Source organism: Taudactylus pleione, unplaced genomic scaffold (genome assembly GCF_031769625.1).
Source record: "Taudactylus pleione unplaced genomic scaffold, aTauple2 ptg000041l, whole genome shotgun sequence".
NCBI classification, from domain to species: Eukaryota; Metazoa; Chordata; class Amphibia; order Anura; family Myobatrachidae; genus Taudactylus; species Taudactylus pleione.
In genome coordinates this window covers 29,409,461-29,430,788 of record NW_028284443.1, presented here as the reverse complement: position 1 = coordinate 29,430,788, position 21,328 = coordinate 29,409,461, and the positions used below count along the sequence as shown (strand labels likewise).

The 21,328-nt window shown below is 47.1% G+C and overlaps 1 protein-coding gene across 2 annotated transcripts in view; it reads left to right on the top strand.

The window, feature by feature from the left end:
• The window catches only part of ZCRB1 (zinc finger CCHC-type and RNA binding motif containing 1), a 40,516-nt gene extending 20,482 nt beyond the window's left edge, over positions 1-20,034 (top strand). For both annotated transcript variants that reach the window (XM_088457967.1, XM_088457958.1), the window contains exons 6-8: positions 16,308-16,417; positions 16,492-16,567; positions 19,544-20,034. In XM_088457967.1, the coding sequence (XP_088314093.1) occupies positions 16,308-16,417; positions 16,492-16,567; positions 19,544-19,672 (315 nt within the window). In that variant the 3' untranslated portion in view covers positions 19,673-20,034. The remainder of the gene's footprint in view (positions 1-16,307; positions 16,418-16,491; positions 16,568-19,543) is intronic.
• Positions 20,035-21,328: the final 1,294 nt, after the last annotated feature.

Below are 21,328 nucleotides of genomic sequence, written 5' to 3'. Positions count from 1 at the left end.
CTGTAATGGCGGAGTATGGGAAACTCTGCCCTAAACAAAGTTCTCCTCGGAAATACTACACTAATAGTGTGATTACAAGTTTGCCAGGTTCCCTAATTAAGGTTCAAAAGTATTTCTGATTACTTGCATTGTTAGCCATGGCTTTCCTAACAGGGTTCGCAAAATACGCGCCATAGCGTGTTTTTACGCGCTACAGGAAACTTGGGACCCAGTTTTTAAAACTATTCGGGTCCCGGAGGACGCGCTGGCGCTGTGTGTACCTCAGTAGCCAATCAGTGTGCAGCAGCGTCTCCTCATCCATTCACCACAGAGCGCCATGCCCCCAGCCATTCTCCGCGCGGTGCCGTCCTCCCAGTCAATCACAGTGCAGCAGCTCCCCCCAGCCAATCACCAGGCGGCGCCATCCCCCATCGCTATGCAGTGGCGTCCCCCAGCCAATCACGAGGTGCCACCCTCCCAGCCAATCGCTATGCAGCTGCTCCCCCAGCCAATCACTACGCGGCACTGTCTCCCCAACCAATCGCCGTGCAGCAGCTTCCCCCAACCATTCACCACGCGGCGCCGTCACCCCCAGCCAATTGCTGTGCAGCGGGTCCCCTGCCAGAAGTCCCTGGGCGATTTGGCTGTAGCAGCGTTGGTGCCGGGACACTCTAGCAGCCGGCACTCCTTCAGCCAGCTGAGCTCTCTGTATGCAGGAGGTGGACAGCGCTTGGGGCAGAAGGGACCTGCAGGCGGACAACAGTGACCCGGCCAAGGGTTCCCAGCAGAAGCAAAAGAGGTAACCACTGCCTCAAATTTTAGCTACACTAACCCTCTCCATAGCCCCAGCATTGCCCCAAGCATTGAGTGCCCCTAACCCCCTCCTTGCCCCCCCAGTACTGCTGTAGCTGCTATCTACCCTACCCCCACCCTAACCCAAGTAATGCCTGCCCCTAACCTCTTTCTTGACCCCCGTGCTGCCCCAGCTGCCATTTACACTTGCCCCCTCCCTACACCCAGTGCTGCCCCAGCTCAAACCCTGACCCCCACCTACCCCCAGCACTACCCCTAACACCCTCCTTGCCCCCAGTACTGCCCTAGTTATCTACCCTTACCACTCCCTACACCCAGTATTGCTTGCCCCAACCTCTTCCTTGCCCACAGTATTGCCCTAGCTGCTAACAACTATTTTCCCCTAAATGCCTCCCATACTGCCCCTACTGCTATCTACTTTCCCCCTCTCAACCCCCAGTGCTGCCCCAGCTGCTATCCTGACCCAGCTCTGCCCCTAACCCCCTCCTTGCCCCCACCCCCCCCAGTACTGCTTTAGCTGTTATCTGCCCTGGCCCCCTCCCTACAGCCAGCACTGCCTGTCCCTAACCTCCTCCTTGCCCGCAGTACTGCCCCAGCTGCTATCTACCCTCGCTCTCTCCTTACCCCAAGTACTGCTTACCGCTAACCCCCACTGTACCCCCCCCAGGTACTGCGCCAGCTGCTATCTACCATTGCCCCTCACATAACCTGCCCCTAGTACCCTCCATGCCCCCCAGCACTGTCGCATCAACTGTCTGCACTTATCCTTCCCTACCCCCAGCCGTGCCTGCCCTTACTCCCCTATAGCTGCAGCTATACCCCAATATCTCCCTTCCTTTACCCTCAGCTCTACCCCAACTGTTATATACTCCCAGCACAATCCCAACTGGTGCCTGCCCTCAAGCCCCATATTATGTAATGGGACTCAGAAAAAGTGGTGTAGGACCACAAATTTTTATAGTGAGGGGTCCCTGGGACCCACAATTTTTTCCACTCACCGCGATCACTGGCTAATCAAGTTAAACTAAAGGATAGCCAATCAGTGCTTACAAAATGAAAGATAGCTTTGATTGCTGGCTGGCATTGTTAAGTTGGCCAAGCAGTCACTACCAATCATGTTAAGCAACTACAGGTTTATGATTGCTATTTCATATTCTACCAACTAACTTAAATTCAGGGATGGGAAAGTTACCTACCATGATGTCTGTCACCATAGATCAAGGGATCTGTAATTTACCTAGTCCTTAAATGCACAAAGACTACAAATAGTAGGATATGGTATTCTGTATACCAGAGCTGTAACAAAAAGCTCAGAAATCCACTTCTTGCATTGTAACATAGAAAGCAGTTCTACAATCTCCAGTAAAGTGAATGTTTGTTTTTATCTTTTATTTATAAAGTGGTGACCTATTGTGCAGCTTTGTAGTTTGTAGGCAAACTGACTAAAACAAATTGATTGAGGTACCAATTACAATGGGTAGCTTATCTACTAAGTTAGGTAGGGACAGGAAGATAAAGAAAGCCTTCGGATTGTATATAATGCAGCTGCTCTTTTTCCCTAACGTGCATCATCTGGCTAAAAATACTAGACAATTTGTATATAGTCAAGTTTTGTGGGGTTAATGATGCCTTATAAAATATGATTTCAAAATGTTGAAACAAGGGCCCTCATTCAGAGCCGTACGCTCTGAGCAGAGCACACGCTCTGAATGAGGGCCGGGCTCCATTTTCATGGAGCGTCCTCCTGGACGCTTGTATAGCTGTGGGTCACCACCCACAGGCTATACGAGCGTGCATTGTGATGGTCGCGATGGTCGAGACCATCGCGACCATCGAATTTGCGAGCCGGAGCCTGCGGTTGAGGTATTCAACCGCAAGCTCCGGAGTGATTTTGGCTCTATCAGAGCCAAAATCACTCCCACTGACATCACTAGTGATGTCAGTGGGCCGGCTTCTGATGGGAGGCGTTCCCGTGGGAACGCCCCTGTCAGGGAGGCACGCCCCCGGCATGCCCACCAAAGGGGGCGTGCTGTCAATCAACATCGACAGCACGCCCCCTTTGATCGGACACAACGAGTGAAGGACTTTCCTTCGCTCGTCGCGTCTGGCGCATGCGCACGACGGAGCTCCCTCCGTCGTGCGCATGCTCAGTCCATAACATCGACCCACTTGCGAGCGGACAGCCGCTCGCGAGTGGGTCTGAATCAGGCCCAAAGTAATTTGTAAAAACTACAGTAATAAATTAGTCGACTCTTAAGTTTTTTGGTCAAGTAAAATAAAAGTCAGCTTGGGGGGGGGGGGGAAAGGGCGGGGGGGGTGCAGTGGCTTGGGGGCTGCAGGTTCCGAGTGGACGTCCTTTTTGGCAAAATTTATAGTTAAGCCACTGGTTGTATGGGAAATAGTTTATGGTTGTCTTCTGTCCTCTGAGAGAGTGCTTAAAGTAGGATTTGAAAATAGTGTTTGGGTTATAACATAAATCCTCCCTTGTTTCTGTAGTATTTCCTCTCTACCCAGGGGGTTCAGGAAGCTACACAGATATTCCGGCTTCAGCTGTTGCTGTCTCTTAATGCCATGCATATTACAGGCGGCAACATCGAAGCATGTCTATGTTAAGCTGCTAATAGGATGGCACTGCTTGATAAGAATTGCAGAAATGCACATCTCCGGCAGGAGAGTGCTGCTGCCCGGTAATCTTTGTGGCATTAAGAAAGATAAAGGAAGGTCTGGTTTACATTTTTTTTTACTCCTGGCTACCTTACATACAAGCTCTGAGGAAGTCTTTTCAACTTAACCATTAGCCATTTTTACATCCTTTTGTATTACATTTAAACCGTATCAAATTCTGTATGTATTTTTGGAAACTCTTGCTGAGGATACTGGATATTTTGAGATGTTTGGTATTTTTATGTAAGGTTGTTTCCCCTGATCTCTGGAAATGTAATGATGTGTTAGTTTCTGTATCTATATAGTTAGAGAAGCAACTTGATACTGTACTCAGTAAATTTATTAAGATTGATTCTTGTCATATATATTTGATGTGGAACTATCCTATAAATGATTATATTTGTACTTGTATCTCTTATGTGTACAATCCAGTTGTATTTTCTGGTCATCAACCTTTAAATAAAGTAAAATAAAAAAAAAAGCCAACACATCTTTTTTCACTAATATGTACTGAGTGTTTCCCAGAGAGCAGAAGGGGAATGGTCAACAGGAATTCTTTCAGTTACTGCTAAAATATTTGTGCTTCCTCAAATTGACTTTATGGCAAGAACCAGAATGCCCAAAGTATCCAACACTCTTAACACAACGTTCGATGGACAGAATTAGTGGACAGTGCGTCAATCCATGGAGGTTTCAGCTAGCCTATGCCTTCCCTTTGATTCCCTTTGGTTATGGTATAACATACCTCAGTTTAACTCTTTTTTTTTTTTTTTTTTTCGAGGTCCACAGGATCTACCTTGGGATATGTAGTTGGAGAGATCCATTGCACCAAACACTGCTTTAAAGCTCCCAGCGTGCACTGGTCCTCCTCCCTATATACCCCGCCTCCAGCCACAGGCATTCAGTTGGTAAACAAGCCTAACGGCAAGAGACGGAAAGTGGAGAAGGAAGTACAATGTACCCAAGAAACACTCTCAAAATACGAAGAGGGAATCAGTGATACAAAAAGCAAAGAACAGATCCCAGCTGAGGCCAGGTGCGTCAGGGTGGGTGCCCTGTGGATCCTATGGACCTTGAAGAAAAAGAGTTAACTGAGGTACTGTATGTTATACCATAACTCTAATTTTCTTCTTCAGGGTCCATAGGGTCCACAGGATCTACCTTGGGGACGTCCTAAAGCAGTTCCCTTAAGGGTGGTGACGCTGCTGAGCAGAGAGGAGAATCCGCCACCCCAAGGAAGCATCAAATGCTTAGAATTAGATAAAAGTATAGATGACAGACCAAGTGGCTGCCTTGCACATCTGTTCAGCCGAGGCGCCATGTCTAACCACCCACGACGGTCCGACAGACCGAGTAGAATTTTGCTGACACTTTGTTAGGAACAGGGAGATCAGCCTGTATACATACCTGAGCAATAGTCGTACGCAGCCAGCGAGTCTGTTTGTTTGCTGGCCAGCCTCATCTGTGAAACCCATATAACTCAAAGAGCAAATCTGATTTTCTGATGGAGCTAGTACGATCCACCTAGATACGAAAGGCTCGAACCACATCCGGGGAAGCTTCACCTGTAGACAGGTTTGAAGACTGAAAAGCCGGGACTACAATTTCCTCATTCGTATGGAAACTGGATACTACCTTCGGAAGGTAACCCGCCTTAGTACGAAGGACAGCTCTAATTTGATGATAAATCAAATATGGAGAGTAACATGATGGTGCTGCCAAGTCCGAAACTCTACGAGCTGAGGAGAAAGTGTCTTTGCTGTCAACCATCTTAAATCCACCTTATCCACGGGTTCAAAGGGGGGAGCTTGCAGCACCCTGAGAACTAAGGATAAATCCCACAGTGCTACAGGAGGGACAAATGGCGGTTGCAGTCGGAAAATCCCCTGCAAAAATGTTCTTACATCTGCCAGGGGTGCAATTCTGCGCTGGAACAAAACTGACAAAGCAGAAACCTGAATCCTCAAGGTAGCCAGGCGCAGACCTAAGTCTAACCCAGCCTGCAGAAAAGCAAGTACTCTTGATACCTTGAAAACCTTAGGGTCATATTTTGTTTGGGAACACCAATGAAAATATGAATTCCAAATCCTGTGATAGATGCAGGTTTCCTTGCCCTCATCATAGTCTGGATCGCAGAAGCAGAGAAACCTTTGGCTTTTAAGACGGAAGCCTCAATAGCCACACCGCCAAAGCCAGCCGAGGTAGATCCGGATATAGGCAGGGACCCTGCACTAGCAAATCCGGTCATATAGGCAGTGGAAGTGGCCTGTCTATGGATAGACCTGTCAGTACGGTGAACCAATGTCTCCTGGGCCAGTTAGGAGCTATTAGCATTAACTTTCCTGTGTCGTCCACCTTCCCTGAAAGGTGTGACACCCTGTCACCGCTCCCCATCCTCGCAGACTTGCATCCGTGGTGAGGAGTACCCATTCTGGGACCCATAACAGACAACCCTTGTCTAAATGAGTCGTGTCCAGCCACCAAGCGAGGGAGAGCCGAACCTCTGGCGAGATGCGGATCATCTGAGACTTTATCCGATGATACTGACCATCCTAATGAGACAGAATCCATTGCAGCAGAGACCTGGAGTGGAACTGGGCATATGCCACCATATCTATTGTGGATACCATGGAGCCCAGCAGCTGCATTGCCAGGTGAACTGACACACTTTGTTTGCAGAGTAGACTGCGCACACAAGACTGCTGTAGTGCCGCAATCTTGTCCTCTGGTAGGAGAATCCTCTGGCCCGGAGAGTCCAAGTGCATCACCCGCTGAGTTGGAGAAAGAGATTAGTTTTTCCAATTTATTATCCAGCCGTGCTCTTAAGCAGACAGTGGTCATCTGAAGATGACATTGTAACCACTCCTGCGATTGTGCTAATATCAGGAGGTCGTCCAAATATGGCAGTATCCTGACCCCTTGTCGTCTGAGATGAACAGTCATCACTGCCATTATCTTGGTAAATACCCGAGGGGCTGTGGCCAGCCCGAAGGGTAGAGCCTGAAATTGGTAATGCTGCTGATCTATCGCCAATTTTAGAAATCTTTGGGATCGTGCAATCGGAACATGCAGATATGCATCCTGTATGTCCGGGGAGACCATAAAATCTCTAGGCTCCATTGCCAGCATAATTGACCGTAGGGTTTCCATTCGGAATTTGGGCACATGGATGAATCTGTTGAGACTTTAGATTCAGGATAGGGCTATGTGACCCATTTGGTTTCTGAATCAAAAACAAATTTGAATAATAACCCCTTCCCTGTTGTGTCACAGGAATGGGGATTATGACTCCTGACCTCAGAAAGGCCCCAATAGACTCCCGGAAGGCCGAGGACCTGATCGGGTCTAAAGGTAGGGTTGTACCAACAATCCTTTGAGGAGGATGCCTCAGGAACATGATGGTGTAACCTTGAGAGATCACCGCTCCAACCCAGGCATCTGTCGTGGTCTGATGCCAGGCCTGAGAAAACTGTAGGAGTCAGCCTCCAACCCCGAGACCCCCCCAAGGGGGAGGCCCGCCTCATCAGGCAGTTGGGCTTACCGTCCGACTTGGAAGCAGGATGCTTGGTTGACCAGGATTTCTTGGTCTGCCGTCTCCTGTGGGAATTATCCTGTCTAAAAAAAGACTGTACCTTTGCCCTACTGTGTTGGCGAATGGACCGAGCTGACTGCCTATACCTAGGGGTAGTCGTAGATGGCAACCCCACAGATTTAGAAGTCGCCAGAGAAGACACTCTCATCCAGATTCCAGGGCTTTCTTGGAACCTGTATCCGCTTTCCAGGTTTTTAGCCAAAGGGTTCTTCGAGCTGCAACTGACGCTGCCAATACCCTAAAAGCTAAGATACCTGCGTCAATGACCGCTTTCCCTATATATGTATATCTATCTCTATCCTCCAGAGACTTTGTCCATTTTTCCATAAAGCCTTAGCTACCCAGGCTACAGCCATAGCTGGCCTGGTAATAGCTCCAGATAATGAAAACACTGATTTTAAATAGTTATCAAGTTTTCTATCTGTAACCTCCTTCAAAGAGGATGCTGCAGGAATGGGTAACATAGAGCTCTTGATCAGTCTAGTCACATGAGCATCTACTGATGGAGGAACTTTCCATTTGCTACATTCACCCTGAGCAAATGGATATTGAGAGGTTAAATTCCTTGTAGTATGGAAATGCTTATTTGGCTTATACCATGCTTCAGACATGAGATTCGTCCGTTGCTCAGACTGAGGAAAATAATCTCTAGCCACCTTCTGACGCCTAAAGACCGGAGTCTTAGATTTCGACGGCACCTCCTCTTCCTCTATACTGAGGACCGATCTAACCGCTCTACCATAGAGGGAACATCTACAGAGGATTGATGGTCTTCTTCCACTGAGTAAGACCCAGAACTATGAGTATCAGAGTGTGATGAGGAGGTTGGGTCAGAACCCTCAGGCAATGTCTGAAGAGAACCTCTTATGCCCCTGCTTCTTTACTGCCGCTGGTGTATTTCTACTTCAGGGTCCATAGGGGGTCCACAGGGTTGACCTTGGGGTATAGGTTGGGAACCAAATCCGGGCACCACGCAGTTAAAGCTTTTAGCTCCCAGGATGCACTGGGTCCACTCTCCCTATAACCCCACCCCCAAGCCAGAGGCACCTCAGTTTAAGTTGGTGCCCGGCCGGAGTCGGGTCACCGTTAGCGCAGGGGGAGCTGATTATCAGCCCCTAAGCTTATTTTATTTTTTTAGGGACAAAGTTTTTTCATGGACTTTGGACTCTTCAGAGCGGCAGCGTCGGACTGTCCATAGGACGTCTAAGCTGCCGCTCCGTCACCCCGCTGGCGCTGAGACGCCAGTACAGATCTGGGGATCTCAGCGGGACCCTACAGTCTGTACTAGCCGGACTCTGCGGGCGCCCAGGACTGCTGCCGGATCCACGGGGAGCAGGTAAGGTCGCGGATCACCGCTTGCGGTGATCCGCGCATTTCAAATGCAGTCCTGTGCCTCCGGTCTCAGGGGACAGACCGGAGGCGCCGGCAGTGGCGGCGGGCCCCCCATACCCCGTGTGTCCACTAGACCACCAGGGACTTACGATCGGTGCAGGGAGCCGGCATCCCGGGGGTTAATAGCCGGCCAGGGGAGGCAGCCTTCCCTGTTACAGCGGCTCCTCCCCTCAGCTCAGCGCGCCTTTCAGTATCCATAGTCTGGCGTCGCTGAGCTGCTTCCTCCGCGGGCCACGCTTCTTCTGAGGTCTCCAGCGGCCATTTTCTCTGTGGTGCAGCAGAAATCTCTGGAGATGGCAGTTGGTCCAGTCCCCCTGCATACCTCACCATCAGGTCAGTGTACACAGCGCTGTAGCCTTCCCAGACACTGAATCTGGGCAGTTGAATGCAGTGTAATAGTGCAGTATATTATATGACATGTTTATGTATATATGTATATATCTGCATTGTATGTGACTTATGCTAGTGCTGACTGTACTTTATTCTCTCACCTGTCAGTGTATATCTATCCCTTTTCTTTATCTGCCCTAATACAGCTGTACTTAGGGTGGTTCTGAGACCTCACATTTATATACTTGTTAATATTTGTGTGGTTTGTCACATACTGTTGCGTGCTGCACGTTGCCATATTTTAGATGGAACTGTGTGTTGCATACGCTGAAAATGGGTCCCTGCAGCTAATTTTTGGCATCAGTCAGGACCAGTATAGTGCTGCTTAATATTTCCGCCAAGATTGGTCAGATATGTCTGACCAGGAGATAGAGCGTTATACTGCACCCATTTTTACTATCCTGCAAGTCATGTGCTGCAGGTGTTAGTGCGGAGGATTTGACTCATAAAGGGTTCTGTATGTGGCGTCATCTGGTGCCGGCCTCTTTCACGACCCCCTTGGGCGGTTTGTTTTCTCGGGATCCTCTCAATTGCGGATCGCCGGGCGGGCCCCATTGTTGTACCTCACTTGGGGTTACTTCACCATACTGCCCTTTTTCATCTCAGGGTATCTCGCAGCTTCTTGCACTCTTCCCCTGTGACACAGACTACCGCTCCCTGCAGGGGTTTTTCGCAGTATATGAATTCCCCCTGGTGCCACAATAGTCTGTCATTCCCCTTGCAGGGATTACCACAACAGCCACCCTGGGTGGATGTCGTTTTCTACGAAACGCTAGTTGGCGTGGTTGACGCCCTGTGGTTACTTCCCAGTTGGCTCTGCCGTGTACTGGGTACTGTTCGGGGCTCTTTCCCTCTTACACGGGGGGAAGCCTATTTCAGGTATTATTATCCCTGCTTTAGGGCTGGTAGCAGGTCCATTCTGGTTAGAGTGAATGTTGACCTGCACCTGTATCATACACCCTCAGTATTGCGTGCCTTCGGGTTACCTGTTGCTGACTAGCGGGTGGATCGCATAGCGGGACTCTGGCTGTTGCCAGATAGGAGGTGTTACAACAGTGTTTGGCCTCCTGTCCCAAATTCCCTGAGGGCATCACGAGCCCCTCCTGGGGGGGATGGGCGTGTTACTCGTCTGATTACAGACGTTACTACGCCTCCCATTCCTGCGTGGTCGGATTCTTCGGATCCGTAGGTGGTAACTCTGCCTGAAATCAGTATACTTGCTTTCAGGAGTTGTTACCCGTCCTACCATGGCTATAGCAGGGTTGGTTAATACTATTGCATATTGGGTTGATGCATTTGTAACGTTTTTTCCCCTCCAACACGTCGGGGGTTCAAATGTATTTGGTCGCTCACGTAATATATGCTGTTGTCATAGGTGGAAATGCCTATATTGGATACCAGTCTCCTAACTTTCAGAGTTCCGGCTGCGACTGTATCCTCCGTAATACCCTATGGCTGCGCTCTGGGAATGCAGAGGTGCAGATACCATCTTTAGGGTTGATATTGTTTGGTCCTGACCTTGACAAGATTGTAGTAACATTGGCAGTATTACTAATGACAAGTTTACCGCTTTCAGCTATGCCCACTACAAGGCCTCAGACTAAGTCTGTTAAGTCTTTTTTGTTCTCTGGGTCAGCCTAAAGGTCTGTTTCTTCGTAGACTGTCGGCATCTACAAGGGCCGACATATCCAGTACCGAGCAGGCCTGGACTGCCAGCCGATCCTGCTTCTGAACCTACGGATATCTCTTCAGTCTGACGGGACAGGCCTACAACTGGGAGATACCGATTTTCTCAGTTCGCCCGGTATTAGTGTCAAGTTGCCGCGGCTACGTGGGTAGGAGGGTACGCCCTCTTTACAAGGGCCTTACAGATCCAGAAAGCTATGCAGTTGTTGCGGTAAGCGGAGCTAATTAGGCCTTCCCCACTATCTCAGTGAGGGACTGGTTGTTCTGTTTTCTTTCTGGTGCGGTGGCTGAATGGTCCTCTTTGGCCTATTCTCTGTCTCAATTCCCTGAACCAGTTCCTAAAGCTACCTGGGCTCAGGAGGAAATCCCTATGCTCCATCATACGATGTTTGGAACCTGGGGACTTTAGGGTATCACTGGATATACAGGACGCGTGCCTACGGGTACTTACAGAGACCTTTCCTCAGCATGGGCTGAGGTTTGCTGTATCACAGCAACACTTACAATTTTTCGGGCTCTGCCTGTTGGGACTGTCCTCAGCCCCACAGGGGTTTACCAGCGTTTTGGATTTTCTGACAGTTCTTCTGTTCAGTATATCCCAATGCTCCTGTACCTGGACGGCCTCCTGCTCTTAGCGGGATCACCGGGGTACTTTACGGCCAGGTCAGGATGACTGTGGCTTCTTCAGGGTGCAGACGTTTAATCAACGGGGAAAAAGTCCTCCCTGCATCCCTCTCTGGGTATTCTTCATCTAGGATCCCTGCTGGATTCTCAGAATCTGAGAATTCTTCTGGCGTAAGACGGAATCTCCTCTCTTCCATTAGGAGTACATGGTTGTCTGCGCAGTCGACAGATGTCTTTACACTCTGGGATGCATGGTGGAATGGGCTCAGTTCCATTCCAGGCCTTTCCATAATTGGCTCATCTCCAGATGGAATGAGTTTTTTCTGTCGGATAACTGTTCAAACGATGATGCTCTCTCCGGAGGCAAGTCGGTCCCTGTCCGGGTGGCTATGGCCATCTCGTCCAGGGTTTTCTTTGCTAGGGACAGTGTCTGGATCGAATCCTTTTCAGTGCAGTTGGACGTCTGTCGATTCCACCCTGTCAATTAACTTACTCTGGCATAACTCTTGTTTCCCGGTGAACCTGAAAAGGTTCAGTCCGACAGGGTCAGGACAGTGGCTTCCTTTTTAGCAACACTGTTCGTTGGGTGGCAATGACAGGTATGTCACATATTCGGACATAGTCCGAGGGTCTCCTCCCGACCATCTCGGCAGCGTTCATTTCAGGAGCTCTCCATTGGGAAGCGGGAGTCCTCAGCCGTCACGACGTGCATCCCGGGGACTAGTCTCTTCCCCAAGAGAGGTTTCATCTCCTGGTGAGCAGGGGGGGCCCCCCTGAGGTGACCCTCATGGCCTTCTGACTTTATCACACTATGGTGTTACAGTTCAGCTCTGGGGATTCTGAAGCAAACTTCAGCGACTCTTTGTCGGTGAAGTGGTCCTTCCACTTTGTGTACCTGTGTTCTCCGGTCTCCCTTCTTCCTCGAGGTCTTTGGAAGTGTTTTCAATCGAGACGGAGATGCTTTCCTGCTGGTGGCTCCTGATTGCCCCAGATGTCAGGGGTACTTGGATCTTCGGAGTCTCTACATCGATACTCCATCCCTGATGCTTCACTGCCCGGACCTGTTGTCTCAGGGTCCTTGGTTTTGCCTTGGACCTGGGTCGTTTGTCTTTGACTGTGTCCTTACAGTGGTCTTACGGCTTCCCTGGCTTTGTCATTGTTGGAATGATTAGAGCACATGGATCAGCTTTTGCTGGGACCTACCACAAACTGTGGCAGCCATAAATCTTATGGTATTGTACCTGTCGATACAATCCTCCGGTGTCCAGGATTTCCAGATATTCTGGCATTCCTTCCGGCTGGCTTGGGTTTCACACTTGGCCTGGTCTTCCTGACAGTGCGGATCTCTACACTGTCAGTATGGTTAAGATATGGAATTGCTTCACTCTGGTATCCAGTTCATCCTTTGGAGTGTTTTCTTGATTATGCCTCCATTTGTCCTCCCTAGGGACTCCTTGGGAGTAAGTAGTGGTTCTTCGTTACCTCCGGGGACAGTCAATGGAACCGCTGGTTGTGATAGCCATTACATGGTCTATTGCTTAGGCTCTCTCTTTCTCTCAGGGTGTTTATATCAACCAGGAGAGTGTCTGAATTGGGAGCGTTCTCATGTGGCTCCCTCTTCTGGAGGGCATCATGTCAGGGTGGGAGTTGCTCTCGCCCTGTGTTTCTTCTTAGTGGTTTTCAGGTTCCATATTATTCTGGAACTTATGGTACGGCCATTCTGTCCCCAGTCCTCTCGGCTGGTGTGGCCTCATTGACTGTGGTCTGGCCTCTTTGGATTTATGTGATCCGTTCAGGTTCCTTACGGAAATCGGACTCCTTATTGGTGGTCTGAGATTTCTGGTTTTTACAGGAAAGGATGGCCGGCCTATAACCAAATGTTGGCTTGGATGGCCTCGTAGGTCTTCCTCAGGGGGCTACCCATGGGTAGGCCTTCCTGTTGTTGATGCTTGTTTTTTCTCGGGCCATGTGACCCTCGTGTGCGGCTCGCTGTGGCGCCTCGGCTGTTTTGCCTTACTAGGTGGCCACGTGGTCTTCTGACCACACCTCTTTAATTTTCTAGGCATTGGTTTCCTTGGCCTCTCAGGATGCTTCCTTTTTGGCAACGGATTCTCCTCTCAGCACAGGAGCGTCCCCACCCTTGGTTGAACTGCTTTGGGACATCCCCAAGGTCAACCCTGTGGACCCCCTATGGACCCTGAAGTAGAAAACAAGAGATATGGTAAGAACTTACCTTTGTTATCTCTGTTTCTACGAAGTCCATAGGGTCCACAGGGCGCCCGCCCTGACGCACCTGGCTTCATATGGGCTGTGTGGCTGGTCACCGGTTTTCAGTCTCCCATTTCGGTGAGTATGGTTATTGAGTGTTCCAGTTTTCTCTCTCTTTTTCTCTCCTCCTCCGGCCTTTGGCTACTTACAAACTGAGGTGCCTCTGGCTTGGGGGTGGGGTTATAGGGAGAGTGGACCCAGTGCATCCTGGGAGCTAAAAGCTTTAACTGCGTGGTGCCCGGATTTGGTTCCCAACCTATACCCCAAGGTCAACCCTGTGGACCCTATGGACTTCGTAGAAACAGAGATAACAAAGGTAAGTTCTTACCATATCTCTTGTTTTGCCTATACCACCTGCTGAGAGGATATAGACAGCAGCATATTCTGACTAGAGTGAGCAGAAGAATCAAACCAACAGGGATTCATAGGGGACATGTACATGGAAGGATGCAACTGCTGTGGGTATCCCACAGTAGGAGGCAATATCGTGGTAGGAGGCACGCTACGGTGCGACCTTTCCACCATATGTGACAAAACCTGTGACCAAGACGCCATCCAAGATGGCTCTAGTGTAGATGCAGGTGTACCAGACAGGAAAGGTGGCTGTTTACAACAGGCACTACACAATCCATCTTGCACAAAATCTTGTTCAGACAGGCCTACAAAACAGGATTTACATGACTTTAGCATCGGAGGCTCACCCTTCTCACCTTTATCCTCAGACATGACAAATGTGTGATCGGTGTACAGTATAAATGCAGTGTGACCCACTTCACATTTGAAAAACCCCACACACCTTTTCAGAGGAATGAGGGGAAACACAGTAACTGACAGTTTGAAAACAAAAGACAGTATATATACAGGAGCTAGCATGAAAGTCACATACAATGCATAAATACAAACATTGCTATTGAAAATTGACTCTGAATCAACTGACCAGCCCCATCTGGGTATTGGCAGGATATAGAGCGCTATATACTAGAGAGAGGACAGGTATACAGGGAGACAGACCAGCCTCTGAGACCACCATCCTGCAGCAGTAAGCACTACTGCGGACTGCGAGCGTCTCACACACGAGGTGGTCAGAAGTAGCAACCCAGAGGGGGGAATCCGTAACGGGAAGTTGGGTCAGGGGAGTAGCTGCTGGGGGGAGCGCCTTTCTCCCCTAAGCTGCGATTTTGACGGCACGGATACGCTGGGCTCATGGTAGTAGACGCTGACTGTGCTCTCTAGTACGTCTACTACCCATCCCCAGCGACAGATGACATGGCCCCGGCCGCCATAGTGAGTCCCCGTTACACGAGACCATCATCCGCAGCCGCCTCTGGTGCGTCTCCTACACCGGAGGCCTGGACTGCATTGTGCACGATTCCCCTCACAAGGAATCTCTTACCTGCCATCTCCGTGAATCCGATCGTAATCCGGATCCCAGCGACGCTCTAGCTAAGCCTCGCTGAGGCCTGCCGAAATCCCCAGGGCATATAGCGGTACTGACATTTCGGCATCGGCGGAAGTATATGGAGTCGCAGTACCTGCGTCCTATTCGGCCTTAGTAGCACTCAACTCAGAAGTTCAAAAAACTAAGGTAAATCATAAAAGAGAGAGCCTGGGACTGCCTAGCCAGTCCCGCTGTTAAACAGGTGCGTCTGGATACTTGCTGCGCACCAAACAAAAACACTGAATGCCTGTGGCTGGAGGCAGGGTATATATGGAGGAGGACCAGTGCATGCTGGGAGCTTTAAAGCTGTAGCTGTTTGGTGCAATGGATCTCTCCAACTAAATACCCCAAGGTAGATTCTATGGACCCTGAAGAAGAAAGATCAATAATGAGAAAGTTGAAGTGATGGCAATTCCTCCATTTTGCCCAGTGCGTCCATGGTTTCCATTAGCATAGCAGTCTTTCATCTAAATGTGCAGCAACTATATTTAATAGGATTTTTTTATTTTTATGGAAACTGCAAAAAGCCCATAAAAAGAGGTTTAAAATGAGACCTTGCCCAACTCTCTAGCTCAGTTAGATGAGCTGCAAAAGCAATTTAAGAAAACTGTTAATAACAAATTTTTCGTTGAATTGCAGCTTTAAAAGCATATAACTTTAAAACCAGTTTATTTAGCCTAATGGGGGGTATCCACTTAGCGATATACAAACGAGAGCACGATTGCGACAATCGTGCTGTCGTTTGTATAGCTAGTGATGTGCCTAGACTGAACGTTCACTCGTTCAGTCCCGGCACATCCCTCATCCCCGCACATGCTGAACCTGACGAGATCGTCAGGTTGACCTGCATGTACGGGCGATGTCAGATGTGGGAAGCGACCCGCGGGCACGCGCATCGCGGGTCGCTTCTGTACAAAACCATGCACGATGCATGCGCAATTTGCAAGCAATTGCGCGATAACTACATCGTTATCGTGCAATCGCTTGTTTAAATCGCTAAGTGGATACCCCCCATTACATTTGAAGGTTTTCTTTACACCCATGGCAAGATTTATTATACCAACTTCAACTGAAATTGAATAATGTAATGTAGTTTTTTTTCAGAAACTGTGTTGATGCAGAATAACCAGTTACCGAAAAAAAGAAATAAAAATATTTAAAGCTTGTGTATATTTTTATATGTTTGTTTTAAACCTAGTACAAAGCAATACCATTTGGTGTCAAGTATTAGTGGAGACAAAACCCCCCACAAACAACTTAACAGTGACAAATACAATGGCAAAATGTTTATCAGTCGCGGTCTACTAACATAAGATTTACCTGCCTTAGAATATGTAAACTCCTAAATAACTTTTCTAAGAATGCGAATTTTATAGAGGTGCTTTCTTAAAATGTGTGTTTTGCCCTGAACTTACTGTAAATGATTATTTATAAAGTCTGATTTTCTTTTTTGTATTTAAGGATACAGGTCACTTGAGTTACGCTTGTCCGAAAAATATGTTGGGAGATCGTGAACCTCCACAAAAGAAAGAAAAAAAGAAAAGGAAGAAGACAGTTGAATTGGAAGAAGTGTAAGAATTGAATATATATTTGTTTTATTTGTTTACTGTTGGATATTTACATGTAACATTTTTATATCTTTCAGTCCTGAAGAGGAACAGAGTGAAGATGAAGGTGAAGATCCAGCTCTTGACAGTCTTAGTCAAGCGATAGCTTTCCAGGTACACATTTTGAATCACTGTAATATTAGAGTGATATAACTATAGAAAATGTCAACTCCATCGCTGATTTGCAAACATTTGTGTTAATTTTTTCTGCTGCTTGGGAGCTTGTGCATTAAAAAAATGATGCTTATTAATTGTAGACAAAAGCATGTACTTTGTCTCCAAATCATATTTGTCAAAATATAATGCATACATAAACCCACTCATGTTGTACTAGAAGATAATAATACTAAGCCCCAGAGGCAAGGTTGATGCTGAAGCAAACGTTAGTGAGAGTTTGTATGTACAGGTCATTTTGCTTACATTTTCTTATGGGGGCTGTCCACAGTGACCAGGTATCCTTAATGGGAGTTTACAAGCTTGTATAGTTAAAAACAAGTTATAAGATTATCAGCTTCTTTGCAGCACGAATGCCTGGTACACACTAGACGATATGTCGTCCGATCCCTTGGATCGGGCCGACATATCTGGCACATCGTCTAGTGTGTACCCACTATGCGCACCCCCGCTGGCTGACATCTGGGCTGTTCCGTCGACCGTGCAAGCACGGATGACGGAGCGACCCAGCTGCCGATGCCGGTGAGGTAAATGGTGATGATGGACGACATATCGGGCGGGCGGTCATTGGATCGTGCAGTGTGTACCGACCACCCGATATATCGTTCAGTGGCAACATCGGCCTTCGCATGGGGCGGTTGGCAAGTGCGTACCCACCTTTAGAGTGAATAGTTGTGCAGGAGACTACAGCATAATTGCAGCAATGTAAACAATTAACAGTAGTGTATAATGCCTGCCAAGTCATTTTGCTGTAGTGAATAAAAGAAAGTCGGTAGGAAATGTGAGTACCCTGCGTGCTACTGCAGTAGCATTTTAAATTGAATTGATACATAATATATTCTCAAGGTCACAAGGAGTCTATTTAGTAAAAAGTCAATATATTGTTGAGATTCCATACTTTGAGGTAGAAATGAATTCTAGGCGATGGATGCGATTTGTTGTTCATAAATTTTACCTCATACTCCATAGAAGTGCACAAGAAAATTTGCGATCCAAGGCCTACTTTAATTGGGCGATATATGCACACACCAGCACTGTGGTGATACCCAGCAACTCATCATGCTGAATTGAATATCCCTACTGTACATCTATCCTCCTTGCCATGGCATGTCTCTGTAACTCCGAGCGTTTTTCTATGCGCCTTTTTACCTTCAAGTGCGTCTTATTTGCACAATGATGTACACGCAGCTTCTGCTAATTTAAATGATATGCAGCACGACTATGTTCTGTGAGCAAGTGTGGGTGTTTCTGCGAATGCTACGTTACAGTATCAGCGGCTGTAACAATGTAGTGTTTAGCATGCAGATGCACCCGCAGTCACACACACAATACAGGCATGCTGCATATCATTTTACTCAACAGAAGCTGCTTATGCTATCTATTTGCATCATTGTGCAAATAAAACGCATTTGAAGGTAAAAAGATGCACAAAAAGACGCTCGGCGCTACCGAGTCATACGGAGCTCCCGCGTTATGTGGCAAAGCACGGAGGATAGATTTATGTGGACACATCTGTATGTATAATGCTTTCAATCAATACTAAGCATTTACACAGTCAAATCACATTATTATGACCACCTCCTACATTTGATGTCTGCAGCGCGTAGCCCATGAAGTACATCACGTGCCATGCACTGACTTGGTTGGTACACAAGGTGTGCGATAGGCTGTCTGCACACACATCACCCGCTGCTGTCATGGTAAAAGGGGCGATTTATCCGAGTTGCATAAAGGGATGATTATTGGCTTTTGGGCCAAGAGTAGCAGTATTTCTGAAACAGCGCAGTTTGTGAACTGTTCGCGTGCTGCTGTGGTGAAGGTGTATCGTGACTGTACAAGTGGCACCTTTGCAAATAACCATGTGGAAACTGTGGAGCACCATGTGCCATTGATGTGTGAGGTGAACGTCTGCTATGAAGGTGCGTGAGGGCCGACCGATGTGCTACAGTGGAGAAGCTTACCGTCAAAATGAACCTGGGGGCCACCAGACGTGTGTCTAAAATGACAGTTCAGCGAACCCTACTGCGTTTGGGACTCCGAACAAACGGATGGTCACTGCACTAATGCTAACGTAGGTGCATCAGCGGAAAAGGCTTCCATTTTCACGCCTGTATTCGAATTGGACCTCTGCTGCAAAGGGTTGCCTTCTCCAATGAGTCACGTTTTCTGCTTCATCGAACGATAGACGTTGGCGTGTCAGGCGATCGGACAACAAACACCCTGTAACAATTGCTGGAAAAACATAAGCTGGTCTGGGGAATGTTTTCATGGCTTTCTCTGGGCCCACTCATCCATGTGGAAGGCACCCTCAACCGATTTGGTTATGAACCCATCCTTGCAGAGCACGTACACACATACATGCTGATTGTCTTCCCTCAGGCGGATGGGATCTTCCAGCAAGACAATGTGACATGTCACACGGCTAGAAATATCCGACAGTGGTTGGACGAGCTCGACCAAGACTTCAAAGTAACTTCCCTGATCCCTTAATTCCGCGGACTTGAACCCAATTGAGTATCGGTGGGACCACCTCAATTGTTGTTTGCTCTATGGATACTCCACCACGCACCCTCCAGCAGCTGTGGGATGCACTGCAGTCAGCATGTCTCCAGACACCTTTGCCAACCTACCAGCACCTTATTGAGTCACTCCCAGCCCGTCTAGCTGTTGTCCGTGCTGCACATGGCGGTTACTCTGTTAGCTGGTGGTCATAATAATGTAATTCGACTGTGTATATTAGCTATGAGTTTACAGGCCAAAGAAATGGAAGGTGGAAAAGCAGGTTTTTTTTAATGACAACTGTGAATAAAAGAATCTGTCATGTTTTTTCATATATGTTGTTTACATGTATGATTTTCTCTATTTTTATTAGAAGAGATTTACTGCATACTGATTTTCTCTTTTTGCTGATTGCAGCAAGCAAGAATTGAAGACGAAAAAAACAAATTTAGACAGGCTTCAGAAGCCTCTACATCAGATGACTCAAGGCGACCTAGAATTAAAAAAAGTGCATATTTCAGTGACGAAGAAGAGTTTAGTGACTGAGTATCACTGTACTTCTATGTTTCAATAATTTTTTTGTCCACACCAAGAGATTACCCCAATGCTCACCTTGCAGATACAGAGTTAGTGCTTAATAAGCCTCCTTGAAAAAGGCTTCCTGTGCTGTGAGCAAATTATACCTCGTCACTTTTTTGGCTTTGATGATTCCGTAACTACAGGTATTTTATTATTATTGTGAAATAAGTTTAACAATGGTCCTTGCCGTATACATTGGTTTGTATAACAGCTTTTTAGGAATAGCCAACTTGGAACTTTCGTGTAAGTACTGTATATTGCGCACAATATTAAATTGTACTTGTTTGTAGAATCTTTAGTGACATAGGGGTCTATTTACTAAGCTGAGTTAGGAGATAAAGTGAACGGTGATAAGGTACAAGCCAATCTGCTCCTAACTGCCATGTCACAGGCTGTGTTTTAAAAACGGCAGTAGGAGCTGATTGGCTGGTACCTTATCACTGTTCACTTTATCTCCTAACATAGCTTAGTAAATAGACCCCTAAAACTAATAGATGAATATGATGGTTCCTTTCTGGCACTTTTGGGATTTTGGTGAAGTGTAAGCTGCCTCAATGACACCATGTGGTTTTTCAATCTTCACATACTTTACAATTAAAAAGCAACTCTTGACATACATCTGTTTACAATTTACTTAAAGCAGATCTAAACATTAATGAATCAACTTTGCAAGAGAGGGACAGGCAGAGCTCTCAAATACGAATAATGGAGCATACACACGGTCAGATTTGTCAGATGAACGATTGAACGATTTTACCAAAGTTTTGAACGATTGAACGATTTTTGACTGCATTAAAATGAATGGAATCGTCCAAGTCTGACTGCAAACACATCAGATGTCAGATATCGTTATCTGACAAACAGGAACACGCATTGTAAATCGTCCATCGTTCAGGCATGTCAGATATGTCAGATTTTCCTTAAGACATGAACGATTTTTAAATCGTTATCGTTCATATCTGAAGGAAAAATCTGACCGTGTGTATGCACCATTACACTACAAAATGGATGTAGGGGTCCTTTTTAGACCCAGTGACATGCATCGGGTTACAGTTGAAATTGTGGTCAAGTGGATGAAATCAAATTGAGAGTAAGCAGTGCATCAGTTGAATATCCTCACACACTTTCTTCCACTTCTCCTTTTTACAGTGTAAAACTGACTCAAGGTTTAGAAGCTCATTTACATTAAATATAACTAGTTCTTAATATTCTGGATTATTCAGAGCAAGTAATACAGGAAATTGATTTTTGTATTTAACCATCAAACCTTTGTGAAAAATTATATTGTTCTTACCTGATAAGACTTTTTGTTTGTTACTTTATTCTGTTTCTGCTCACTCGGCTCCTGTGTTTGTTTACATGGACTTCCCTCTCACAATCCAAAAAACATACACATACTAGGTTTAATTTTTCGGGGAATATGGATGTAAGCTGCACTAGGGCAGCGACTGTTGTGAATGACTAAATTATTCTGTAAAGCGCTGCGTGCACTATATAATAACTGTTCACAAATAAATAAGGGTAGCAATAGTGAATGGCAATTCTAATAGGGTTAAAGCCTGACTGTCATTGACCACTTCAGCATATTGGGTTTTTTTTATGTCTTTTGTTGGATGGTAATTA